This window comes from Canis lupus, chromosome X (genome assembly GCF_048164855.1).
Source record: "Canis lupus baileyi chromosome X, mCanLup2.hap1, whole genome shotgun sequence".
In the NCBI taxonomy this organism is placed as follows: Eukaryota; Metazoa; Chordata; class Mammalia; order Carnivora; family Canidae; genus Canis; species Canis lupus.
The window spans coordinates 112,267,688-112,295,573 of NC_132876.1; the positions used below are offsets into that span (position 1 = coordinate 112,267,688).

The following is a 27,886-nucleotide window of genomic DNA, read 5'->3' on the forward strand; positions in this document are numbered from 1 at the left end:
GGAGCCCGACGTGGGATTCGATCCCAGGTCTCCAGGATCGCGCCCTGGGCCAAAGGCAGGCGCCAAACCGCTGCGCCACCCAGGGATCCCAGTAATCACTTTTTAAAAAAAGATTTGCTTCATTTTATTTATTTATTTATTTATTTATTTATTTATTTATTTATTTATTTATTTATTTATTTTTGAGAGATAGAGAGTATGGGGGAAGAGGTAGAGGGAAAGAAAGAGAATCTCCAGCAGACTCCCTGTTGAGCATGGAGCTGGACATGGGGCTTGATCTCATGACCACGAGATCATATCTGAGCTGAAATCAAGAGCCCAGCACTTAACCTACTGAGCCACCCAGGTGCCCCTGTAATTACTTTTTATTTGTGGCTTTCCAAGGAACACTTCACTTCTTGCTCTTCCCACTCTTTCACGGCCCCCACCCCTTGTAGAAAAAAGAAAACAGCAATAGTAAATTATTAGATTACAAATTTTATAAAGCCTTTAAAATTTTTTATGTTATATATTCAGATAGTAATTTTTAAAAAAGATTTTATTTATTCATGAGAGACAAAGAGAGAGAGAGAGGCAGAGACATAGGCAGAGAGAGAGGCAGGCTCCATGCAGGGAGCCCAATGTGGGACTCAATCCCAGGTCTCCAGGACCACGCCCTGGGCTGAAGGCAGGTGCTAAACTACTGAGCCACCCAGGGATCCCTCAGATAGTAATTTTTACAAAATAAATACTAAAATAATATAGGTCTATGGAGACTGTTACCTACATAGGAGTCATTGTACATGATTTTTCAGTAGACAGAATTTGTTGACGTTGGCTTCCACAAAGTACTATTTGAATCATGGTCTTGTCATATTCTTTTTAGACCGCTTTTTTTCTGTGTTTACCTCGCCTGGCTAAGTGGAGCAGCTTCCTGACCGGTTTGCCCTCTTCCCTCCATTTGTACATCATAGTGCCGTGATCCTTCTAAAATTAAAATCCCTCTTTGTTCTCTCTGTTCCTTTTTAAAAAAATTTTTTAAAGATTTTATTTATTTATTCATGAGTGGCACAGAGAGAAAGAGAGAGAGAGAGAGAGAGAGAGAGAGAGGCAGAGACACAGGCAGAGGGAGAAGCAGGCTCCATGCAGGGAGCCCCTTGTGGGACTCGATCCCGGGTCTCCAGGATCACACCCCAGACTGTAGGTGGCGCTAAACCGCTGCGCCACCGGGGCTGCCCATTTAAAAAAAAATTTTTTTTAAAGACTTTATCCATTTATTCATGAGAGACGCAGAGAGAGAGGCAGAGACACAGGCAGAGGGAGGAGCAGGCTCCATGAAGGGAGCCTGATGTGGGACTCGATCCTGCGACCCTGGGATCATGACCCGAGCTAAAGGCAGATGCTCAACCGCTGAGCTACCCAGACATCCCTGTTCTCTCTGTTCCTAAAGACTTTCCAATGGCTTCAAATGTAAACTCTCTGTGGGTGGAGTCTGTTTTGAGGGCTCCAGAGTGACCACCGCTTTGTCTCTTCCCTCTGAGGTTTCATGCAAGCTGTTCCTTTGCCTCCCCTCCCCGCTGTGACTCTGACACAGCTCCCCCTCCAGCCTCCCAACTTGCACGCACATGCTCATCCTCGAGGGCTGAGCTTCTCGGACATCGCCTCCCTAAAGACCTTCCCCGATGGTGCTCCTTCCCATCTTTCCTGCAGTGTCTAGATCTAGCTTACGTGTGGCTCCTACTTATTTCCACAGCATTCTCTTTGCCCATCATAGCCACTATCACTCTATGGTGTGAGTGCCTGTTTATTTGGGTCTGTAGTCTTCCTGGAAAATTATAAGAACCCCAAGACAGAGATTGTGGTTTCCTATCCTAAGTGACCGGTGCAATGTTTGCATAATAAGTAGTCACTGAATAGTTGGGGCATAGTGTTAGATGCCTCGAGTATTTTTGAGTATCTACTTTTCTTGAATGTTCCTTTAATCTACTGGATTTTTTTTTTAGTATATAGACTCCATTGATCTGGAGCAGACCACCGAAACTGAGGACCCTGTGAAATTCCATGAAGCTTGGCAGAAGCTCTGCAAAGCTGAGTGAGTGCTGAGGACTGTCCATACCAGTTATGAGAATACCACTGTGCTTTTTCTGTAACAATTTGATTTACCCCAATTCCTAATTTATGTGTGTGTTTTGAAAGGTTGGTTGTCTGTTGTACTCTTGGTCATTAAGGGGGATCACACTGTAGCCTCACCTCACTTTCTTTGAAATGTGCCACATTCATGTTCGTGGAATGTGCATTGGAAATGGGTTTTATTTCAGGGGAGGATGGAGATCCTGTATTGGGGAGAAAGTGTGTTGATTCTGAAATATGCAGAAATAGATCTTACATATGCAAAATTAAAATACAAGGACGACAACTCTTCTCTCTTGGTTATATTTTCTTTTTTACATCATTTGATTCTAGGTTTTATTTTATAAGTAATCGACAGAACTTTTGGGAGCAACACTGTACTGTGAGGGTAGCATGACCCTCCCGGTTAGCTCTTGAATTTTTGTCTTGTCCAATGAGTGTTTGCCAGGTCTTTTGAGTGTCTCCTAGCCAAGAGACTTTCATGTGTTGCTATTTAATTAGCAATTGAAATCTTAGGCTGATTTTACCAGTTTAACTCTTTCTGATTATGCAAGAGGTCTTAACATCTTTCTAATAGTGTTTTTAAAAGAACCTTAATCTTTTTTTATTCAGATAATTCTCTCAGTGGCATTTTTAAAAAAGATTTTATTTATTTATTCATGAGAAACACACAGAGAGAGGCAGGGACACAGGCAGAGGGAGAAGCAGGCTCCCTGTGGGGAGCCCGATGTGGGACTCGATCCCAGGACCCTGGATCACGACCTGAGCTAAAGGCAGACGCTCAACTGCTGAGCCACCCCAGCATCCTTCTCAGTGGTATTTTTAATTCACTTAGTTTCTCAGTCACTATGCTCACATACCACAGAGACCTATCAAAAAATATATTTATCAAAGTCAGTTGTGAAAAATTATTGCCTCTTCTTCATGACATTGGGAGGAGTTCAGGATGTAAAATCACGTGATCGATTCTGAAACTAGACCTCAAGCATATTCTCTAGCAGTGATGCCAAGCATTGGACTCGGGATCAGTAAGCATGAGGGGCTGAAAATGAGAGTTTTAAAAGCAAAAACAATGTCAAATTCACCCTTGTCTTGTGTTGATTGCAGTGGCGTTCTTGTGCCAGGAGGCTTCGGAATCCGAGGAACATTGGGGAAACTCCAGGCCATTTCTTGGGCCCGGGCAAAGAAGATACCTTTCCTGGGTAAAACTCATGTTTATGCATCCTAACTATGAGTTTATTAGACTGTTGATATCTAGTAGGGGTAACATTTCTTAGGGTTTCCTAACATGAAGGGTGTGAAGTTGGATTTGAATATTTAGGTGCCAAATAGTCTGCCATAGGGGTCAGCAAACTATGTTCTGCAGGCCATCCTGGTTCATGGCCTGTTTTTGTAAATAAGATTTTATTGGAGTAAAGCACATCAATGTGTTTACATACCGTCTGCGGCTGCTTTTATAGTGCAATGGCAGAGTTTGAGACTAGCAGGCTGGAAAGCCTAAAATCTTTACTGTCTGGCCCTATATAGCGAAGGTTGTTGACCTGGGAGAACTTACCACTGTTCTGGTTGGGTAGCAAGAGGCTGGGAGAAGTCACTGTGTACACCTGCCCTTGCCTTCCCCTGTTTTCACTCAGATCCATCTTTTTACCACTTTGAGCTAGAAAAGACCATCCTGTGTCACAGAAGAGCTCTGCTAAAATTTGGTAGAGCCAGGTCTTTTTAATGCCTTTGTTCATATTTTATTGATTGATTGATTGAGTTAAAGATTTTATTTATTTATTTATTTATTCATGAGAGAGAGAGAGGCAGAGACAAAGGCAGAGGGAGAAGCAGGCTCCCTGTGGGGATCCTGATGCAGGACTCAATTCCAAGACCCCGAGATCATGACCCAAGCCAGAGGCAGACACTTAACCACCGAGCCACCCAGGTGCCCCAATGTGTTTGTTCAAATTGCAAAGCATGGGTTGTGGATGAGTGAAACCACATGAGAGGGCCCCTCAATGGGATAAAGGCAACTCTGCAGGTGGGGATTGGGGCAGGGGCAGGGGTGTGGGAAGGGGTATGGGAAGGGAAGTGGGGAGAGGCTGTGTTTTGCCCTCTGCGTGGCTGTACTGGTGGGCTTATGAGTGAGGGGACTGGCTTCCGTGCCTTTTACAGTATCTGCACACTATATTCATTTTCCCCACTGCCTCCTGTCCTTTGAATGGCTTCCTTCATGGTCTCCACCTGGGATCCATTTTCAAAAGAGAAGCCAGGAGTAGTTCGATGCCTTGCTCCCTTGCTTTGTTGTAGCCCTCATCTGGCCACTATCTTCTTCTGAGGTCATCTTGTTTGGTTTTTGTCTAAACGCGCTTAGTGTTCTTCAGATAGTTTCCACCATATAGAATGGTTTGCAGCTCTTCAGCTTTCTCTTTTAACACCACATCCCTTTCTGCCTTAGCCATATGGAACTTTCAGAAGTGTCTCCCCGCACCCCTGCAAAGCACTCAGCTCTTTCACGCTCACCAACTTTTGCTCTAGTGTGCCAAGGATATGGTTGCTCTTCTCTGAGGAGTTCCTCGTATAGCTTAGATATGTCTATAAAAGCATCTGGAATGCTCCTTGGCCTTTGTTTCGCGGAGAGAATCGGTGGATGTGGAGGTGCGGGGAGGGCCCATCCCTGTGGCAGTGGGCTTGGGGCTATGCAGGTGTTTGCTTTCTGGTTCAGTTCCATCCTGCCCCTCCCTTCTATGCTGTCCACGGTGCTCAGGCCTGCATGGAGAGGCCCGTCCCCCACCCCCACACCGCTGCTGCCCCCCAGCAGCCTGGCACACACTTCTGGCTCTTTAGATCCCAGTCTGCTGGCCAGCCTGAGGTTGCCCTCTGAGGAGAGGGCATGTGAAGTCCACCTCTTGAGTCGGGATGTTATTAGATAGTCTTGGAAGGCACCAGATGCTCTGGGATAGCCCCACAACCCACACATACACTGCAATTTTGGACCTTGCTCTGTCTTCTCTTGCCCTTTCCTGCCCTCAAATTCCTTCTTCCTCAAGTCCCGAGAATGGGGGAGAGTCGAATCCCCTCACCTGCCTCTGCCACAGAGGTTCGGAGTGCGGAGGGTCCAGCTGTTAACCCGGCAGGCAGTCTTGCCCTCTCGGAGTGTTACGAAGTAATACAAAGTATGTTCATTTGCTTTATATATATGTTTTTTCCAATAGGAGTTTGCCTCGGGATGCAACTGGCAGTGATAGAGTTTGCAAGAAACTGCCTTAACTTGAAAGGTAGGCCTGCTGTTTGCTAATACCCTTTTATTAAACAAATTCTCATTACTTCAAATATTTTTCAGCAATACTGGTAAATGATTGACCTCATTTCTTAATCTTCAGATGCTGATTCCACGGAATTTGAGCCAAATGCCCGTGTTCCTGTGGTAAGTGGTTTGTTTACCTGTCTGGGCTGGGTCATTGTCATTTTGTTTCTGGCTCTGTCCTTACAACATCAGGACATTTGGGGTGCCTGGATGGCTCAGTGATTGAGCATCTGCCTTTGGCTCAGGTCGTTATCCTTGGGTCCTGGGATCGAGTCCTGCATCGGGCTCCCCACAGGGAGCCTGCTTCTCCCTCTGCCTGTGTCTCTGCCTGTCTCTGTGTGTCTCTCATGAATAAATAGATAAAATCTTTCAACAAAAACCCCATCGGGACATTTTGAATTAGATATGATTTTATTATTATTATTCCTACTGCTACTTTTACTTTTATGTCAAACTGCTGTGCTCTCAATAGTCCCTCTTGTCAGCTGTGCCTTGAAGAAACACACAGTCCAGGTCTGATCTCTCTTTGTAGCAGTTTTCAAGCATAGTGTTTAGGAAAGGATGAAATCCACTGTGACAACAATTTATAACAGCTAATACAAATAAACGGGCTGTCCTGTCTCTAGACTCATCCCGTGTCCACCTGTTCTCCACAGTGGCAGTCATCTGCCTTTCTAAAATGAAGGTGATGACCTTCCTTGCACTGCTCCTCATCTTCCACTTATTTTTTTTCCTATAAAATATTCAGTACAAGGTTCTTGGCTGGGACTGAAGGCCACTGTGCTCTGTCACCTGTGGCTTTGCTACATCAGTCCCCCATATCCATGGGGAATACGTGCCAAGACTCTCAGTATATGCCTGAAACTGTGGATGGTACCCAGCCCAATATATACTCTATATAATTCAAGTGGAGGTGTCCCCATCCCTCCCACGCTTGGGGTCTATGTTTGGACAATCTGAATGATGTTTTTAGATGTATCCTGAGATTTCCTATACCTGAGATGTCCCACCTTCCTGCAACCTTCCTTTCCATGGAATTTCAATGAAACCAGTGAAGAATTTAATTAAAAAAGTATACCAAACCTGATGATTAACAACTTCCTTGGAAGCTTATCCTGACCTCCGTTCTTTCCTTGCCTCTACCTTCTATGCTTCATAACTACCCACTCTGTCAGAGTGCCTGCCTCACCATTGTGATCGCTTTTTTAAAAGTTTATTTATTATTTATTTTACTAATTTCTACACTCAACGTGGGACTAGAACTCACGACCCTGATCAAGAGTTGCATGCTCTTCCTACTGAGCCAGCTAGGCACCCTGTGGTCACCTTTTTTTTTTTTTAAAGATTTTATTTATTTATTTGAGAGAGAGAGAGCTGGTAAGCATGTGAGCAGGGGGAGGGGCACAGGGAGAGGGAGAAGCAGGCTCCCCATTGAGCAGGGAGCCCTACAAGGGGCTCGATCCCAGGACTTCGGGATCATGACCTGAGCCGAAGGCAGATGCTTAACAGACTCAGCCACCCAGGCTCTCCCCTTGATCGCTTTTTAAAACAGTTTTATTGAGATATAATTTATATACCATAAAATTTAGCCAATCGAAATGCATAATTCAATGGCTTTTAGTATATTCACAGATCTGTGAGACTGTAATCCCAATCAATTTGAGACCATTCTCCTTACCTCAAAAGGAACCTCACACCCCTTAGCTGACACTGCCAACGTACTCTCACCCATAGCCCTAGGCAACCATTAATCTGTTTTGTGTCTCTATAGATTTGCCTATTCTGGACATTTCGCATAAATGGCCTCATACAATATGTGGCCTTTCCTGACTGACTTCTTTCACTTACTATAATGTTGTCAAGGTCTGTGTATGTTATAGCATCTATCAGTACTTTGTTTCTTCTTATTGCTGAATAATATTCCATTATATTATAACAGATTTTATTAATCTGTTCATCCATTGATGGACATTTAGGTTCTTTCCACTTTTTGACTGTTATGAATAATGCTGCTATGGCCATTGGTATATAAGTTGTGATGTGGACATGTTTTCATTTCATTTGGGTATATACACCTAGGAGTGGAATTGTAGGCCATATGGTGACTGTTTAAGCTTTTGAGGAACTGTCCCACTGTTTTCTTTTTTTTTTTCTTTCTTTTTTTTTTTTTTGTCCCACTGTTTTCTACAACTTATATTCCCACTAGGGTTCCTAGGGTTCCAGTTTCTTTTTTTTTTTTTTGTCCCACTGTTTTCAACAACTTATATTCCCACTAGGGTTCCAGTTTCTTCGTATCCTCAACACTTGTTATTGTCTGTCTTTTTTTTTTAAGATTTCCTTTTTAAGGAATCTATACCCAACGTGGGACTCAAACTCACAACCCTGGAATCAAGAGTTACGTGCTCTACTGACTGAGCTACCCAGATGCCCCATTGTTCTCTGTCTTTTTGATTATAGCCATCCCCATGGGTGTGAAGTTGTATTTCTTTGTGGCTTTTTTTTTTTTAAGATTTTATTTATTTATTCATGAGCAACACAGAGAGAGAAGCAGAGACATAGGCAGAGGGAGAAGCAGGCTCCATGCAGGGAGCCCAATGTGGGACTCAATCCCAGGACCGGGACCTTGGGATCACACCCTGAGCCAAAGGCAGATGCTCAACCGCTGAGCCAGCCAGGTGTCCCTCCTTGTGGCTTTGATTTGCATTTCCCTGATAGCTGAGGATATTGAGCATCTTTTCATGTGCTTATTGGCCACTTGTATATCATCTTTGGAGAAATGTCTATTCAGGTCCTTTGCCTGTTTTTAAGTTGGGTTATTTGTCTTTGTATTATTAGGTTGTAAGAGTTCCTTACGTATTCTAAATACAAGTTCCTTATTAGATATATAATTTGCACTATTGACATTTTGGGGCTGGATTATTCTTTGTGGTGGGGCACTATCCTGTGTACTTACTTTAGAATATTCAGGAGCATCCTTGCCCTCGACCCACTAGATGTCAGTAGTACACTCCTCCCAACCCCTAATTGTGACACTAAAAATTTCTCCCAAACATCCCCTGGGGGCACAAGCAAAAAAGCCCTCACTGAGAACCCCTGATTTTTAGAAATCCATTTTTGTTCCTCTCTCCTCTGTCCTATTCCCTCCCTTCCTTTATAGTAGTCATTAATTTTATTTTTCATAGGTTATCTTTCTTTTTTAGATAGGTTACCATTTTAAAAATCTAAGTAAAATATCTACTTGTAACCCCCCTCTCCTCCTAGATAAATGGTAGCATGCTCTGCACATTTTTTTTCTGTCTTGCTTTTTTTACTTAACATTATATGCTGGAGATCACTCCATGGAAGGATATAGAGATATTCTTCACTCCTTTTTATAGCTTGCAATTCGGACCATAATGAACCATAACTTCCCAGCCAGATGGTACTTCTAAGCCCTATGTTCAGAAGACCTGATACTAGTGAAGAGTTCCTTATGAGGCTTTATTATAAACATATTTCCTGACTAATGGCTGAAATGGCTGTGCAGGCAAATCATGGCTTTTCTTTCCTAAGATAATACTTTGGGATAGGAAGTGATTTTTTGTGGGGAGGGTGGGGGGGGGTGCTAGGAAGGAATTTTACCACTAGGTGCCACTGTTAGATAGCTTTGGCAGGGTTAATTCTTGGCTGACTATTCTTTGCACTGTGTGTGTGTATGTGTGTGTGTGTGTGTGTGTGTGTGTGTGTGTGTGTGTGAGAGAGAGAGAGAGAGAGAGAGAGAGAGAGAACCCTTCTACTCACACATGTATTTATTTCCTTTTAAACAAATACATTGGCTAGCATGCTTGAGACACTGTGCCTCCTTGCTTTTTGTACTGATCACTCCCTGTCAGGGCACAGGGAACTTCCCCGTGCCTCCCATCATTTATTTTACCAGTCTCATACTGATGAATATTTAGGTTGTGTACATTATTTTGCTACTTTAAATCATGTTGCAAATTAGTATCCGTGTACATATGTCCTTGTGCCCCTGCATGCACACTTCTATGGGATGAGTTCCTAGAAGGGGAATTACTAAGTCTGAGGATCTGTGCATTTTGCATTTTGATAGCTTCTATACTCATAAGTGAGATGGGAACAATAAAACCTAATTGCTACTGAACATCTTTATGGCCTGCGATCAGTTTGTTAGAGAAAAATAGCCTTGAGAGGCAGCATTTGTGCTGATGGTGAGAAGTCCTATTAAGGAAAAAGGCTAAGGGAATAGAATCACCAGGCAGCAGATACCAAGCAGCCTGGGGAAATTGCTTAAACTTGAGCAAATAACAATGACTTATAGTGGGTAGTGGTCATTCTGGCCCTTCCAGCTAAAAAAGTAAATAATTTGGAAACCGGGAGCCTACTCTAAGGTATATTTGGTGTTAAAATCTGTTTCATAGGTGTGGAGGATGAAAAATAATTTTTATTCCTCCCTTCTAGGTTCTTGGCTGAGACCCCTCTTTCCCAAAAGATTAACAGAACAAAAACAAAGAATGCTTAATAACCTGTATACCTCCTGTGTACAGGGGAGAAACCCAGGAAAACTGAGTGACTCTTACAAACGGCTTATGCCATCATGTTAAATAACCTCTCCAGCTAAAAACAAAAGAAGATGTTGGGAGTGGGGTGAGGTTAGCTGGCAAAACACAGTCAACAAAGGTATGATTGTTATGCAGATTTAAATCCACGCTTTCTCCATTCATATGAATTTCTAGAGATTTAGTCATCCTCTTCCTGGTACAGAGTAGGAGACACCCTTCCAGATGGAGATTTGTCTTTTACATATAAATGTTCTTCCAACGGTAAAGACTGGGGCATCCGGGAGAGATATCTAAGAGGAGGTATCTCTTATCCACATAAAAGGAGAAATAGGGCAGCCCCGGTGGCGCAGTGGTTTAGCGCCGCCTGCAGCCCAGGGTGTGATCCTGGAGACCTGAGATCGAGTCCCACATCAGGCTCCCTGCATGGGGCCTGCTTCTCCCTCTGCCTGTGTCTCTATGAATAAATCTTATGAATAAATCTTAAAAAAAAAGAAAAAGATTTTTCTCTAAGAGTGAAGGTACTCTGAGAGTACTCGGAGAGCGTGAATAGAATTTATTTTATTGTGCCATTTCTCTGCTTAATCCATAAGGTGAAACAGAAGGCTCTGGGAATTTGCAGGATATTTAGGGTTCTTTAAAGGTTTTTTTTTTTTTTTTAAGATTTTATTTATTTATTCATGAGAGACACAGAGAGGCAGAGACACAGGTAGAGAGGGAAGCAGGCTCCATGCAGGGAGCCCCATGTGGGACTCGATCCCAGGACTCTGGGACCATGCCCTGAGCTGAAGGCAGGCACTCAACTGCTGAGTCACCCAGGCGTCCCCGAATATTTAGGGTTCTATTAGCGAGTCTGATTTTTTGGCTTGCTTCAGAGTGGTTTACCTGCTTTCCGGACAAGGCTTGCCAGGAACACAGCTGTAGGTGACTTGCATTCTGACTCTGTATCAATCACATGGCTGCTGACGACACCCTTGACCTTGAATTTGGCTTCAGATCTCCAGTTCATGTGAAGGATAGTTCCCCGCATTGTATACTTTATATGTAGAATATTTTGGGGTTTTGGGACATATATAGGAAGAATTATCTCAATCCAATATTTAGGTATGTGGCTATGCTTCATTTTTAGCATTGTTTTTCTCTTTATTGAAAATAGTAACAGGGGATCCCTGGGTGGCTCAGCCGTTTAGCGCCTGCCTTCTGCCCAGGGCATGATTCTGGAATCCCGGGATCGAGTCCCACATTGGGTTTCCTGCGTGGAGCCTGCTTCTCCCTCTGCCTGTGTCTCTGCCCCCCCCCCCTCTCTCTCTCTCATGGATAAATAAATGAAATCTTAAAAAAAAAAAAAAGAAAGAGGGATCCCTGGGTGGCGCAGCGGTTTGGCGCCTGCCTTTGGCCCAGGGCACGGTCCTGGAGACCCGGGATCGAATCCCACGTCGGGCTCCCGGTGCATGGAGCCTGCTTCTCCCTCTGCCTGTGTCTCTGCCTCTCTCTCTCTCTGACTATCATAAATAAATAAAAATTAAAAAAAAAAAAGAAAGAAAATAGTAACTAAAAAACCCTGTATTTGTGTAAGATATAACACTCAAGGAAAGCAAAATCCGTGTTCCACCTTCATACACATCAGTACACACGTGTACACTTGGATCATAGTATTGGTAAAGAAAAGTGAGAAATTTGAAGCACTTTAAGCAGATGCAAATGGGTCTTGGAAGTTGTGATATTTGATACTATTTCAATTTTAGTTATTCTAGATATGACTTCTTTTTTACCCCTTTTTGATCCAGGGATTTTCAAAGTGAAAATTAATTTCACATCCGACAGTGGATTTGTGGAATAGTTACATATAATTAAAAGTCGATTCAGGTGAAGAGTAATTTCTGTTGTATATTAAGCATAATTAATGCATAACATTTTCCTACCTCTAGTTGAAGCTCTGTTTGAAATATTTTTTCTTCCATGTTATTTTTCAGCAACTTTATATGGAAAGCAAATTAAGAGGCATTAAAACAAACCAGACAGCCACTTAGAGTAACCTTTCAGGTGACTTTTTATTACTTTGAGACTGCTTGGCATTTAGAACATTGAGCATCTCCCAACTAACAAACAAAACGATCTCATAGAAGTCATTTGTAGCTTCATTTAGGCTAAAGAACTTTTCTTCCCATCAAAGCAGCTGTGAAGAAGATAGCTATACTATGGGTAAAATAGCCTTTTATGGACCAGTTTGGGAGCCTAATAGTCATTTAATCCTGTCTCTGTGGGGGCGGTAGGTTCAGAGTTGATATTGGCTGTTAACCATAGAAATTGCTTTGTACCTGGAGAAAGAAAAATTCTTCCAGGCATGATGGCTGGCATCTAATGGCGAGGGTATCTTCTCCACCCAAGTGGGCCTACTTTTTAAAAGGAGATAGCGCACAGTGCTTGAAATGAGCCCCCATTAGTGAATCACAAGGGTAGTCTATAATTTTAACAATAAATGACTAAATGAGTACTTCAAAGCTAATGTATTCAAAGGCTTTTGTACCTTGAGCTCAATGGGAAATGCCTTAGGAATAGGTATTTCAACCACTTGAAAGATTTTTCTGCAGTAGAAATAACTGGATGCTAGTGGAAAGAGATGATTAAAAAGAAAAAAGTCACTGTACATTTAGAGCTTGTCCACTTAAGTGCAGTCCCAAATATTGTGCATTACAAATGAAGTGCTGCCACAACCCTGCTTTAAGTTTAGTCGGGGATTCGAGACATACACTGGTGAAACATATAACCAAATATATGGGCGGTATGTGCATTATATGCACATTAATGCTAGCAGAGTTGGCAGCTGGAACTTTCTGCTGTGATAGAATGTTCTGTATTTGTGCCATCCAATATGATAGCCACTAGCTACGTGGGGCTATGGAGCACTTGAAATGTTGCTAGTGTGGCCAAGGAACTGAACTTTAAATTTTATTTATTTATTTATTTTTAAAGATTTTATTTATTTATTCATGACAGACAGAGAGAGAGAGAGGCAGAGACACAGGCAGAGGGAGAACCAGGCTCCATGGAGGGAGTGCAATGTGGGACTCGATCCCGGGTCTCCAGGATCATGCCCTGGGCTGAAGGTGGCACTAAACCATTGAGCCACCCGGGCTGCCCTATTTTATTTTATTTTTAAAGATTTTATTTATTCATTCATGAGAGACACAGAGAGAGAGAGGCAGAGACATAGGCAGAGGGAGGAGAAGCAGGCTGCATGCAGGAGCCTGATGTGGGACTCAATCCCGGGACCCCAGGATCACGCCCTGAGCCGAAGGCAGACACTTAGCCACTGAGCCACCCAGGCATCGCTAAATTTTATTAATTTTAATTGATTTGATTAATACTTAAGAATCCAGAGTTTAGAAAAAATACTGTGGGTTAGATTAAGAAGGGAAGGTTGTCAAAGGCTCGGAGACTTCATAGAGTGGAGGGGAGACATAGGCGAGGCCAGAATGTCTAAGATTTGCTCATAAAATACCACGTAGCTTGGTTGAAGCATGTGGCTCCTGTAGGGAAGTAGAGAGAAATAAGAGAGATTGGTATGGATTTGTGGGCATTCTTGAGTATCAGAGTCAAAATTAATCCTGAAGGCCCTAGGGAACCAATAAGATAATACCAGTCAACTGTGACATATTATGCAAATACCATACTCATTGCTGAAGACTTTCCAATAGAATGAGTGCTTTAGGAGAATTCAGCTGGCATGGGATTGAGAGAGATGAGACGGGAGAGAAGACTCCAGGCATGGCACTTTGTTGAGTCTTGAGGCAGCCTGCAATCTAAGGAGCTGGATCGGAGCAGGAGTTAGAGTAGAAAGATCTGGCTGCTATAGCAGCTTTATGGAATGGATCAACAAGAATTAGTGACTGGATAGTCCAGAATCATTCGTTCAGCAATATCTATTGAACCCAACCCAGGTGCCAGGTTCTGAGCTAGACTTGGGGATATATCAGTGCAAGAACAGGTAAAAATCCTTGTCCTGGTGGAGCCTGTAGTCTAGTGAGGATTGAAGTTTCATGGCTGACAAATGCTGGTACTATGTATTCAAGAGGAAATTCGAGCGAATCCTGTTTGATGTGGGAGATGAGATCGGTGTTGGAAACTAGGCCAAGAAAGCCAACGAAGTAGATGTACATACACCCGTACTACATATGACACTCCATATATTTTCACCCTCATCCTCAAATGATAATTTGTCCAAGTCAGTAAACCTCGGCCAGGTGAAGATATCTCTCCCCTGTGTTTCCTGTGTGTTGCTCCCCATCCCTTCCTTTGAGGCCTTGCTAGTTTGCCCCACTTGCCCTGGGGGCCCTCTGCCCAGCCCCAATCTCCACTCTGGGACCACTCCCCATCCTTGGCAGCCTCATTGTGGGTACCACCTCATCTACCACATTCACATCACCTTATGACTCCTATACCTTTCTACTCCCTTTCTGACCTTGGTTTATCATGGCAACCAAGGGCTTTCATGATCTGAAACCAGTGTGTACTCTTTACTTCTTATAGCTGACTTTCCACACTAAATGTAGTATGTGTATTTCTGAACTACCTTGTACTTACATGTGTGTTTACTTGGGGGGTTTTTTCTCTCTCTCTTTTTAAGAAATATTTATTTATTTAAGTGATCTCTTCACCCAATGCGGGGCTTGAACTCATGTCCCAGAGATCAAGAGTCGCATGCTCTTCCGACTGAGCCAGCTGGGTGCCCTGTGTTTTCTCTCTTTTGGATAGCCCAGTGCTGCCTCTTCCCTGTAGGTTCCCCTCAAGGCTCTTCCTACAAATCCCAGTTGGAAATACTACTTTTTTGATTAAGCCTTTCCCTGACCTGATCCCAGACTTGCCAACTTAGGAGGATCTCAGAGGTCTAGAAATTTATATCTCTTATGGCATCCTCTGTAATACCTTGCCCATAGTAGTTGCTTTATATATTTTGGAGTTGAAAGAGTTAACATATATTTACTCTGTGAGGGGCTGATTGAGAGCCAGAACACAGGCTGAAATGGGAAGCTAGCATGATCTAGATATTAGAACTTAACAAAGCACCTGCAACAAAAAATAAAACCCCAAACCATAGACTAATGTTGGTTATTAATAAAGATGTAAAAATATTTTAATTAATTTATTTGACAGAGAGAGAGAGCACAAGCAGGGGGAGCAGTAGGCAGAGAGAGAGGGAGAAGCAGACTACCGCCTGAGCAGGGAGCTCGATGTGGGGCTCAATCCCAGGATTCTGGGATCATGACCTGAGCCAAAGGCAGATGCTTAACAGACCAAGCCACTTAGGTGCCCTGAGATGTGAAAATCTTAAATAAATTATTAGAATGCCAGGACACCTGGATGACTCAGCAGTTGAGCCTCTGCCTTTGGCTCAATACATGATCCTGAAATACTAGGATTGATCCCCACAGCGGACTCCTGCATTGAGCCTGCTTCTCTTCCCTCTGCCTGTGTCTCTGCCTCTCTCTGAGTCTCTCATGAATAAATAAGTAAATAAAATCTTTAAAAAAATATTAGAATGCCTAATTTAACAGTATTAAACAATAATTGATCATGACTAGACAGCGTGTTTGTCCTGGAGATTGAATTGATTGACACATTTTATTGATCAGACAAAAGAAAGAACCCCCATATCAGCGTAGTTGCTTGGCAGGCAGTCTACAGAACCCAAGCTCTTGTTCTCACAATCTCATAACAAACTAGGAAGAGAAGATGAGTTCTTATTTTTTTTAAGCTTTTATTTATGTATTTGAGAAAGAGTACATGAGTTCAGGGAGGGTCAGAGGGAGAGTGACAAGCCGACTCCGCACTGAGGACAGAGCTTGATCTAGGGCTCGATCTCATGACCCTGAGATCATAACCTGAGACAAAATCAAGAGTTGGATGCTTACCAGACTGAGCCACCCAGGCACCTGGAGAAAGGGACTTCTTAAACCAAAGAAAGACTACCTTTTACAAACCAATATCAGGCAGTAAACTCAATGGGAAAATAGTGGGGATTCCTATTAAAACTAGGAATGAATAAAAGATGCACAGTATTGTGAGTAATAAAGTTTTTTGTTGTTGTTGTTTTGTTGTTGTTGTTGTTGTTTTAGTAATCAAGTTTTTTAAATGAGACCAACTAATGCTCTTTGGAGAATGGCATTCTCCTCCTGGCATTCTCCTGCCTTTTTGTAGATTTTTTGAATCAATACAACCTTTCAGAGAATCAATTAGATGGTCTGTTTCACAAACCATAAAAATATTCCTAACCTCTGACTCAGACATTTACTTCTCAGAAATTCTCCTAAGGAAATGTGGTGTATTGATGGAGATATGAACAGGTACTCATTATAGCATTATTTAGAAGAATAGGAAATGGCAACAATCAAAATGTCCCACAATGGGGAAATAGTTAAGACTATTATGGGTATCCCTGCAGTGGAATATAATTAGTCATTAGAAATGTTTAAGGCTTTTGATGCAATGACAATGCTCTTGTATTGAATTAGAATGATAGATTGTATTTAAACATTTCTTCGCTGTGTATAAAAATCTCCCTTGTTTCTCGGTAGTAGGGTTAGAAGTCATTTTTCTTTTTTTTTTTTTTTTGGTTAAATTCCTCTCCGACACTCCACCTCCCTCCTTCCTCCAAGCTAGACTCAGCAAGTGGAATTTGAGGGTTCACTGTTTCTCAGCTCCTAACAGTCCCAGCACCACAGGCTGTGGGAGCCGGGAGGGCCCTATGTCTTCCTGTCCCTTTTGTTTTACACATCACATGCCACAACCAAGGCCACCCCTCAGTGATGGAACAGAAGTGACTCTTGGTCCTGTAATGCTTCTACTCTATGAGAAGGTCAATGATTCAAAAAACATGGTGAGTCCTGGAGGTGACTTTAAAGACAAGTGTTGGTTTTTTGAAGGCTGCTCCTTACTAGCTGTTCACTAGAGTTGGAATCGGAAATGATGTGAGCACTGAGTGGCTGGGGAGGGAGAGTGGGAACAGGGCTATTCTGGTGGAAGGCTGGAGTAAGGGCGTTAGTTTGGCATGTCAGAATTCTTTCTAAGCCTGACACTATCTTTGCAGTCTTAGTGAAGATCATGAACTATTCTCAGCCTTTCTTAAAAAAAAAAAAAAAAAAAAGATATAAAATTAGATGCATTAGACTAAGGTTACTTTCAAATCTATTAAGCAATGGGGGTCAGTATTTGACAAGGAGAGACATGTCTAAGAATTTCTTTATTAACAGTGTTTGGACCTCACCACCAGATCATTATAATTGCAAGAATTAAACAGACATTAGCTATTGTGTATAGAATGGGGCCACATCCCAGGTGCTCTTCTTTTGGTGCTAGGAATGATATATTGTTTTGGTTTTTTCCCTTCACTGGGATATCTTCTTCACTAACACCTGGAATTCTTCGAAACTAACTTCTCCATCTCCATTCTTGTCCAGTTCTTGAAAGAGGTCATCTAGGGTGCTGGGACCCTGGTTTTAGGTGAGAAGGATGGGAAAGGGAAGAGGAGAGAAAATGAATCAGTTACTACTACCCATTTTCTGAAGTTAGAGACACTGAGTCTGTGTTCCAATAAGGCAGCTCTGAGGTTTTGATTACTTGCCGCTGATGGTTGGAGGTAGAAAAACCAACTTTATCTCCATGTCACCGAACTGGCCACCTGGTTTTTCCTATATCACACATTTATCTTTTAAAAAAAAAAAAAAGAGAGAGATTTTACGGGATCCCTGGGTGGCTCAGCGGATTACCGCCTGCCTTCGGCCCAGGGCCCGATCCTGGAGTCCCGGGATCGAGTCCCACGTCGGGCTCCCTGCATGGAGCCTGCTTCTCCCTCTGCCTTTGTCTCTGCCTCTCTCTCTCTCTCTCTCTCTCTCTGTCTCCCATGAATAAATAAATGAATTCTTTGAAAAAAAAAGATTTTATTTATTTCGAGAGAGAGAGAGAGAAAGCGAGAAAGAGAGCGAGCACGTGCTAGCAGGGAGGGGCAGAGGGAGAGAGAGAGAGAGAGAGAGAGAGAGAGAGAGAGAGAGAGAATCTCAGACTCCTCACTGAGAATGGAGTCCTACTCCGGGTTTGATCCCATGACCCTGAGATCATGACCTGAGCCGAAATCAAGAGTCAGAGGCTCAATCGACTGAGCCATCTAGGTGCCCCACACATTTATTATTTTAATATTGATAATGTGTATTTTAATATACAGTTGACCGTTGAACAATGCAAGGGTTACAGGCACCAACCCCCTACACAGTCAAAAATCTGAGGATGACTTTTGCCCCCCCTCAATCTTAATGATTAAGAGCCTACTGTTGACCAGAAGCCTTCCTGATAACATATACATTTAATTAACACATATTATGTATGTTATATGTATTGAATACTGTATCTTACAATAAAGTAAGCTAGAGAAAAGTGTTATTACAGAGATCAAAGGAAGAAAAAATACACTTCTAGACTGTACTGTAAAAAATCTGTGTATAAGAGGACCCATGCAGTACAAACCCATGTTGTATAAGGGTAAACTGTAATTGGTTATTTGTGCAATCTTAAGTATTTTTCTTTATGCCTCTAAAAACATTCTTTTGGGAAGTAATCTGAGGGCTTCGCTGGACTGCTGAGGAGCCCATGACCCAAGACAGTTGAGGCTTCTTGCCCCAAAGTTTTTCCTGGGAGCTGGCTCTATGTTGGGCTCCAGGGCTGAGCCAGCATGTAACTCGAGGCAGCAGGGTGCCATGGGCTTTCTGTAGCCTGTGCATTCATTGCTCCCAACTACCTCCTGAGGGAGATCCACTTTCCAGATGAGGGAGCTCTGCTCTGAGACAGGGCCCAGAGGGCTCGAGGCTCCAACATGGACTCTAGAGCTCAAGCTCTTACCTAGGATCCACACCAGTTTTTCCCAAATCCCTGGGTTGCCACCCACCTATGCTCTGTGCAGGATGACTGGATCAGTGGTTCTCACACATTGGCATGCATCAGAGCCACCAGATCGGCTTGCTGACCTTAGTAAATACAGATTGACAGGTCCTACTCCCAGAGTTTCTGATTCACTAGGCCCAGGGTGGGGCCCGAGAATCTGTATTTCCAACAGGTTCCCAGGTGATGTTGATGCTGGTGATCCAGGACTGATCACCCTTGGAGAACCACTGCTTGAAATGTTACAAGAGATCATGTGAAGCTTGACTCCCTTTTTACTACGATAGTCCTGTAGTATCTTGAGCAGACTTAATTTTTGTCTCTGGCCTAAAACTCAAATCCTAAAGCCATTAGAGCTCTGCCTTTCAGGTAGGAATTTTTCTGCGGCCAAACAGTACCTAGGAAATTCACTGAAATAGCAATTTAGATTTTAAGTCAGCTTCAAAATTTTTTTAAAATTGTGGTAGCATTTACCTTTTTAACTGTTTTAGTACAGTTCGGTACTGTTAAGTGTGTTGACATTGTTTTACAACTGATCTCCACAACAAGATATCTTTTAACCATTAAGATTCCTGTAAAGACATTTGATACTTTGGTGTGATCAGAAGACCGAACTAAGTTAGTTACTCAGCATTTGTTGTATAAATACCAAACACTTGTCCTGAAGCATTTACAAGATTCTAAACCATACAAGGCAATGATGGAAAGAGTAGAGCTTGGAAAACCTTAGTAATCCTTATGGAAATATAATCAGGTACATGATTTTGTAAGCAGATTTTTAAAAACTTACCATTAGTCTTCCTACCTTTATTCAAATTATAAGTCATACATGCTTTTTGTAGGAAATACATAAGCCATGGGAAAATATAGAAAAATTCCCCAGTCTTAACTTTTAAAACAACTTGTTTGAGTAGACTGCCTCGGCTTTCCTATCAGATTATTATTAGTCTTTCTTTTATTATTATTATTACTTCCTATTATTATTTTTCTTCCTTTTGAAAAAATTTCAGAGTGTTTTTTAGAATTTAATCTTTCTCAGAAATCTTTGTTGTAATTTTTAATTTAATTTAATTTAATTAAAAAAAAGTCTCTTCGGGCAGCCAGGGTGGCTCAGCGGTTTAGTGCCTGCCTTCAGCCCAGGGCCTGATCCGGGAGACCAGAGATCGAGTCCCACATCGGTCTACCTGCATGGTGCCTGCTTCTCCCTTTGCTTGTGTCTCTCTGTCTCTGTCTGTGTCTCTCATGAATAAATAAATAAAATCTTTAAAAACAAACAAACAAATAAATAAATAAATAAATAAAATTAAAAAGTCTCTTCATCTGGGACACCCAGCTGGCTCAGTCGGTAGAGCGCTGGACTCTCGATCTCAGGGTTGTGAGTTCAAGTCCCATGCTGGGCATAGGACTTACTTCAAAGTAAGTAAATAAAATAAAAATCAGGAAAGTTTTTTTTTTTTTAAAGTCTCCTTTTCTGCTAGCGCCTTTAACCATTTTTAAAAGTTATTTTATATTTTCACTGTAAGCAAATGAGAAGAGATTGGATTAAAAAGTCATTGAATTCGGCTAGTTTTCTTTTTAGTACTAAAACCAGAAACCTCAACATCTACAACCAGAAAACTCCTCACACATCATACTGATAGAAGGGAGATTTCTGGTTAAAATCTGGGCAGCAAATGCTCTCTTCTGAAGTTACAGCTAGATGGTGAACAAGTCGGGTGAGACAGTTGCACAGTTGCTTCCATTTTGAAGATGGTTTCTAGTTGCGGAGGAGAGAAAGGGTATTAGAGCAGGGAGGATCAGCCCACCTCTCTTCCTCGAACTATTGCCTCAAGATGCACTTTGGACAATTCTGGGACGGTTTTGACAAGAAACTGTCAGGCTAAAGAGATTTTAATCCCTTCCTGGAAGTTGTTTAGAAATGCATGGCTGCCTCATTAACACAGATTTAGGTGCTTAACACAAATTAACACAAATTCAAATGCTTTTAAATGCTTTTGAAATATAGATGGATGTCGCCAGATGGCAATTTGTCAGCACAAAGTGGGTTTTCTCTACAGATTGCCTAGTAAGTGCTGGTCTTCTTGACAGATCCTACCTCTAAAGATGAAGCACGTTCAGGACCAACTAATGTTCTTTTGCACACCTCTTTGTTTTCCTAAAAGCCTGGCCCCGAGATGCTGAATCCAGGCTGTGTTTGCTTGGTGACCTGCGGGTCTTCTAGGCCTAGCTTCATAAGAGTGTGATCATGGCTTCCTTTTACTCTGGCTGGCGGGGAGAGTTCTGTGCCCGGGCTGTGGGGCATAGAAGGCTTAGCTCCTGCTTTCTAGGTGCATGCCATCTGAGACATGGCCTGCCACCAAGAAGGAAAGCACATGTTGAAGTGGCCTGAGTCAAGGGGTGCCCGCGCCTTGTTGGCCTTGGCTGCTGTGCTCTCTGCCCTGGACGGGCCTGAGCTCCCTCTGATCAGTCCTGCCTTCCTCCTCCTCTCCTGCGTCCTTTCCACTCCTCTCTCCTCCCTCCCTCCCTCCTGGCCCTCGGAGGCCCGGACCCTGCAACAAGGAATACTCACTTTCAGTAAAGTAGGAAATTCTGCCTCAATCAGTAGCTTCAGCTCCGCCTTTGACAGCTGGTCTGGGTCACCTTCTTTGGCTGCGTATTTTTCAAAAATGCTCTTCAGTTCTTCGGGAGACTTTTTTACACTCATTTTGGTGTCCTGTAAATTGGGAAAGAGAGGAACTCACCAAAAAGCCGTAGTGAAGTTTTACACTGATGATTGCCCACGGTTTAGTGCCCTTGCGCTCTTTCCTTGGTGTAGTAAAAAGAATCATCTTAGTATGTTAAATGTCTGTACTTGGAGTACACCTGTTAGGAGATAGTCCCTGGAGCTCAATACTTTTATTAGTAATTGTGGCATTCTGCACTTCTTCTGGCCCTGGTCTGCATCCCTAGGCTGTGGTCTTGAAGAAAGCTGAGCACAGCTTTTAGCTTCTAAACTACTAGTAATATCTTTAGATGGCACAGACCTACTCTTTTCTCCTGATCATTATCTTTCACACCATTCTGAGCAGAAGCAGAAGAAGCACCAGGTAGTACTAAATCACACTTACCTGGTTGCCTGGCAGCAAGGCAGCTAGAAGAATCAAGTAGGAGTCTGAAGAGTTGAGCAGGATCGTGACTTTTATAGTCTTCACAGACATGCCACCCTGATTATGAAATTTTCCTTTTGTTTGCTATTTAGGGGTAATTATTAATGGTTTTTGAAACTCAAGCTTAAGACTGCATGAACCTTATAATTAAGGGCAAGAGCCAATAAATGGCCACCTCAACAGTTGCTTAATGGTTCAGAGTCCCAAGAGTAAACTTGGATTTTTTTTTCCTCCTTATATTGTATTTTCCCTCCAATGTGGCTTTATGATATTTGCTCACTGTCAGAAAGCTTAACTGTGGAGGGTTGGATATTTTTCAGTATAGGTGCAGATTTAGGCTTGAAAGAAAAAAACTTTCTTTGCATCCAGGAAAAAAATGTTTTAATGGATGGTCAATACCCTATGGTTTAAGAAATTGCAGTATGGCCATTGAAGTCCCTCTGATGTTTTGTACAGATTAGCTGCTTAAATATTAGAATACCTGAAAGAATGAACAAGCAGAAGTATCACTGAGATGCCGGCTTAAGAAGTAGGGAGAAGATACACAATAATCGGTGGTTTTATTTAGCAAAGCAAGATTACCAACTAGCACGGGGATTTTTCAGCTTTTTCATTATTTGTTGTTTCCATATCTGCTTTTTATTTCTCATTACCCCTTTCCTTACCACATATGTATATATAAATTGTTTTTATTGAAGTATAGTTGACACACAATTTTACATTAGTTTCAGGTGTACAACTTTTCCCCCCAAATATATTTTGTTGATCATTCTTAAAACTTGTGAAAACATTTGACTTACTTTTATTCAGTTGGAAATATCTCAGACTTGTGGAACTGCCAGGATTTAAAATTGGAGACTATATTTATTTCTATTGGAATGAGTTCCATGAAAGAACAAGGACATTTCCAGAGGACATTAATCTAATACGGATTGTAACTCACAATAAAGGTTTCCAGATTGACTTTAAGAGCTCTTATCAGCTTTTAAACACTTGCACGCTTCCACACTTGTACAATTTTCTCTGACCCTTCGTTGTATCATGTATATATTGAGGATTGTACCATTGGACTGTACTTTTATCTGACACTTTTCAGTTCTTAACTTCTAGGGCCTTATTTACCTTGGAGAACAAATGTGAAATCTAATAGCTTCTTAAAAACTTCCCCTGGGCAGCCCCAGTGGCTTAGCGGTTTAATGCCGCCTTCAGCTCAGGGTGTGATCCTTGGAGACCTGGGATCGAGTCCCATGTTGGGCTCCCTGCATGGAGCCTGCTTCTCCCTCTGCCTATGTCTCTGCCTTTCTCTCTCTCTCTCTCTCATGAATGAATAAATAAAATCTTAAAAAAAAAAAAAAAACTTCCCACGAGGGGCACCTGAGTGGCTCTGTCTGTTAAGTGTCTGCCTTCTGCTCAGCTCGTGATCCCAAGGGTCCTGGGATCGAGCCTTGTATCATAGACCTGCATCATGGCAGCATCAGCATCAGGCTCCCTGCTCAGTGGGGAGTCTGCTTCTCCCTCTCCCTCTGCCTCTCCCCACCACTTGTGCTGTCTCTCTTTCCCTCTCTCTGTCTCAAATAAATGAAATCTTTAAAAAACAAAATAGAACAAACAAAAAAACCACTTCCCACCTATCCTGAGCATTTGTCATTCTATATAACTTCATTGTCCTTGTATATGTTATTCTTGCTTTTATTACAGGTTTGTTGACTTTGGTATTCACCAGTATTGAATATATATGAACTCACTTCTTGGAGTAAAGATAAGCATTTTGGGTTTAGTTGTAAGATCTTTTTTTTAAAAATATTTTATTTATTTATTCATGCGAGACACACACACACACACACACACACAGAGAGGCAGAGACACAGGCAGAGGGAGAAGCAGGCTCTATGCAGGGAGCCCGATGTGGGACTGGATCCTGGGTCTCCAGGATCATGCCCCGGGCTGAAGGCAGCACTAAACCGCTGAGCCACTCGGGCTGCCCTAGTTGTAAGATCTTATGCAAAAAGATTCTGATTTTGGCAATGCATTTTAATCAAGATTTTAGAGAATTTCTGGTGTTTTATACTTATGCTCTGTTTTACTTGGGAGGAAGTCAGCTTTGTTGAACAATCATAGAAAAAAATATCTTTTTCTTCTAATACCTTTTTAAAAATTTTCCAATCTACAGAAAAATTGCAAGAATAATCAGCGAATACCAACCTACCTTTTGCCCAGATTCATTGGAGAATCAGTTGCAGGCTGATTTACCCCCTAAATACCTTAGCATCTTATCTGCTAAGGACAAGGTCATTCTTCTATCCAACCACAACACCATTATCACAGACCAAATTAAAATCTCTCCAAATGTGGAAATAGCATCTTAAATCATCTGTTCTCTCAAATTACCACCTGTGGTAACATGGCAGTTGTTATATTTCTTGAGTCTATATTGAAGAGATGTTTTTAATAACTATATAATGTATAACTGTATAATTTTAATAACGGTATATTATAGGATAGATATGTGTTATGTGTAACACATGGCATGTATATATGGTGTATGTGTGTGTGTGATAGTAAGTCTAAGAGAAACATTCGGGACAGTTTTGTTTAACAGTCTTTAAGCCTACACATGTATAGTTTCAAGGAACACCTTTGATTAAAAGAGGCCCAGTGCTGGGGCACCTGGCTAACTTGGTCGGTAGAGCAAGCAACTTTTGATCTCGGGGTTGTAAGTTTGAGCCCCATGTTGGGTGTAGAGATTACTTAAAAAGAAAATCTTAAAAAAAATTTAAAAGGCCCAATGCTATTTTTTGTCAGAACTTATGCTTGTAGTAAATGCTAACAGAACTTGAAAAACAACCTGTGGGTTTTAAAATTTCACTTGCTCACCTGTGCCAGGCACATCTCTCATCTCTTATGTTTCTCTTTACCTCTGAGCTCAACTGTAAGGATAAACCTGCAGTGGGAAACACGAAATCCGCCAATAGATATTCTCATGAAACATTAACTAAAAATATATGGAGATAGGCGATAAACACAGGGTGTGTTCAAAAGAGTGCATGTTGATACCAGGGAAGGGGGAGAATGACAGGCACAAGATTGGTGATGGAAAAATGAAGAGGCAAAGGTTTTTTTATCACCTCTCCATTCAATTGCTTGATCTTTGGACAGACTTAAGTCTGGATGGCCCAGTTGGTTAAGCGTCAGACTCTTGATTTCAGCTCAGGTCATGATCTTAGGGTTATGAGATGGAGCTCCAAGTTGGGCACTGTGCTCAGTAAGGAGTCTGCTTGAGACTCTCTCCTCTCCCTCTGCCCATCCCCATGCTTATGCATTCTCTCCCTCTCTCTTTCTCGCTCTCTCAAATAAATAAATAAATCTTCCCTAAAAATTTAAAGATTCTGTGGTTACTTTGGGCCCACTCAGATAACCTAGGACAGCTTTCCCATCTCAAGAGCCTTAATTTTCTCATGTCTGCAAAGTCTCTTTTGCCAGGTTAGGTAACATATTCACAGGTTCCAAGGACTAGGGCATTGCCCTCTATGTGGGGTCCATTATTCAGCCTACCGCAAGGGCTAATTCAAAATGAATTAGTGTATTATTTGGTAGGGTGAGCATAATAGCATGGTGTTAATTATGGGTCAATAAGGAGAGCAAGAGGGTGCCCCCAAAACATGGACCCATGTGGAATGATGGGGAGAAGGCATTTTAGGAAAAGTAGTGAAGAGGCAATATATGTGGGGATGTGGGGAAGGGGACAGAAGAGCCATCGGCAATGTACCTGTCTGCCAAGGTCGAAACCTCAGGTTAGACCATGTGAGAGGAGCATAGCCGGACTGGGTTCCTGAATGAGGTAGAACCTGAATGCCATGAACGGAAGAGTGTCGATTTGATCTGCAGTGATGGAGGCTACTGTAGTTAGCAGTGGAACAAAGAATGAGTTCATACTTTATGAATATCAGTTGGTTCATACTTTGTGCACAACTTGAATGCAACTCATCAAGAATGGAAATCAGAAGCAGGCTTGAAAAAAAGCAGAAAAGACTAATGGACGGGAGGCAAGGAATGGGTCGGGGAAATCCTCATAAAGAATACTTGAGGAATATATTAGAAAGTCTGAGAAAAATCACTGTGTGTTGTCTAAGAGCCTGGAAACAGCCTGCTGGGGAGTAGGCTCCTTCAGTGTCTCCAGATGAACTGTCCAAAAGTAAGGGACATGAGGGAAGCTGACCTACCCAGGGCTGTGTCATGGTACCTCACACATTGGAATTTCATCTTTGATAAGAGAACATAACTTCCCTAGAATTTGTGGTTAAGGCATGAGGGATGCATGAACCCCGTCTTGAACCCATTACACTTTTATCGTGGGCTACAGAAACTTCAGTAAAGGTTAATTAGTGCTGTATTTATCCTTATGTGGTACTTTCACATCTAAAGCTTTATCACCACCAGTATTCGTTACTTATTGATCCTTTTTTATTTTTCTTATGCTATATGACTGGCTCTGTTCCAAGAAAGGACAGATCCATAGTGGGAATCAGAAAACAGCCAGTATTTAGGCAAAATCAGAGCAGGCCAAGGTAATCGTTTTGCAATGGAAGAGACATTTTCCTCCTAGATGCAAATGTAGGGTATTTTGGAAATGTTGGGATTAAGATGAAAGCACATTCCAGGTTTTTTGTTTTTTTTGTTTTAAACTATCCCAGAAATGATAAAGGATGTTTTGAAACTGATGTCTCTCAGACTTTTCATGGAAGGAATACCAGACACAAAGGCTTTTTCCCTAATTTTTTTGCTGAATCCGGTTGCTTATAACCCAAGAGGCAGTTATACTGCCAACTTCAGAGGTCTCGGGAGGTACCTTGGGCCCGGCTTGGCCAGAAAGGCACTGTGTTCTCTACCTTCCCCGAGCTTCCCTTCCCCGTGGGCTTGGAATCCACCAGTTTGTGTCTGGCCTGGAGGTCCTTTGACTGAGGGTCTGATGAGCATCCCCAGGTGAGGCCTCCGGAGCCAGACCAGAGAGAAGAGCAACTCTCCTGCCAGTTCTTGCTCTGCTTTTCTCCTTCTGCTGAGATTTGGGGCATCATTCGGCATTGGGAAGGTATTTCCCTCTGCTCCCCCATCTTTTCTCTAACGTCTTCTTGGCCTTCTCCACTGGTTTCTGTTCTAGCACATTTTTTTTTTTTTTTTTTTAGCATGTTTTAATCAAAGGATCACTGTGGCTGCTATTCCTTGGGATTTCTTTCTGTGTTACCATTTCAGGAAAAGGTTATAGTTATTACTTATGAAAACAGCAGGGATAATGTGAACTCATACCCTAACAGAAGGTCTAAGTAATACATTTCACTATTTGGGCTTTAAATTTGTATTGTCTTTAAAATAACACTATGTACAAAGTTTACAGAGCCAACATGTTCCAAAAGGCCTATAATGAAAATATTCAGTAATCTTCACACCCTCTCCACCACCCTCAAGTCTTCCAGCTGTTTCTCCTGATATTTACCTCCATCTTTTTATCATTTTTATGTATGTGTATGAACTCTGCCCCCGACGTGGGGCTTAAACTCACGACCCCAAGATCGAGAGTCACGTGTTCTACCAACTGAGCCAGGCCCTGCCTCCATGTTTTTGAGTAATATTCTCGTATTGCTCTTTCAGAGATTGCCAGATTTCCATTTATGTGGGAGAAGTATTTAGTGCCCTCGGGCAGCCCCTGTGCCCCACTGCATTTTTTTTTAGAAATACGTTCTGGTCTTGTGTTCCTCAAGTTCATCCCAAGTAAGCAGTAAGGCAAGTTGCCTGTCCTCAGGGGGGTCATTTGACTTTTCTTAGTGGTTCAAGGCAGAACATTCCTTGAAGACCGAGCACACCAA

General features: G+C 42.2%; 2 protein-coding genes and 1 non-coding gene across 12 annotated transcripts in view; 2 read left to right on the top strand and 1 right to left on the bottom strand.

Annotated features, from left to right (window-relative positions):
* The window catches only part of CTPS2 (CTP synthase 2), a 108,900-nt gene that overhangs the window by 39,220 nt on the left and 41,794 nt on the right, over window positions 1–27,886 (top strand). For all 10 annotated transcript variants that reach the window (XR_012026441.1, XM_072816595.1, XM_072816596.1 and 7 more), the window contains 4 exons: window positions 1,983–2,071; window positions 3,217–3,311; window positions 5,307–5,369; window positions 5,475–5,518. Coding sequence is in view for 9 of the 10 variants with exons in the window: in XM_072816595.1 (XP_072672696.1) it covers window positions 1,983–2,071; window positions 3,217–3,311; window positions 5,307–5,369; window positions 5,475–5,518 (291 nt within the window). In the remaining variant the exon portion in view is untranslated. The remainder of the gene's footprint in view (window positions 1–1,982; window positions 2,072–3,216; window positions 3,312–5,306; window positions 5,370–5,474; window positions 5,519–27,886) is intronic.
* Window positions 17,282–21,592, bottom strand: S100G (S100 calcium binding protein G). Its single transcript, XM_072817065.1, has 2 exons — window positions 21,452–21,592; window positions 17,282–17,444 (listed from the first exon to the last, which is right to left on the bottom strand). Exons 1-2 carry the CDS (start codon window positions 21,584–21,586, stop codon window positions 17,340–17,342), a joined length of 240 nt encoding a protein of 79 aa, XP_072673166.1. The 5' UTR covers window positions 21,587–21,592; the 3' UTR covers window positions 17,282–17,339.
* On the top strand, window positions 20,210–20,282 carry TRNAE-CUC (transfer RNA glutamic acid (anticodon CUC)). The gene has a single exon. It is a non-coding gene; the product is annotated as a tRNA-Glu (tRNA).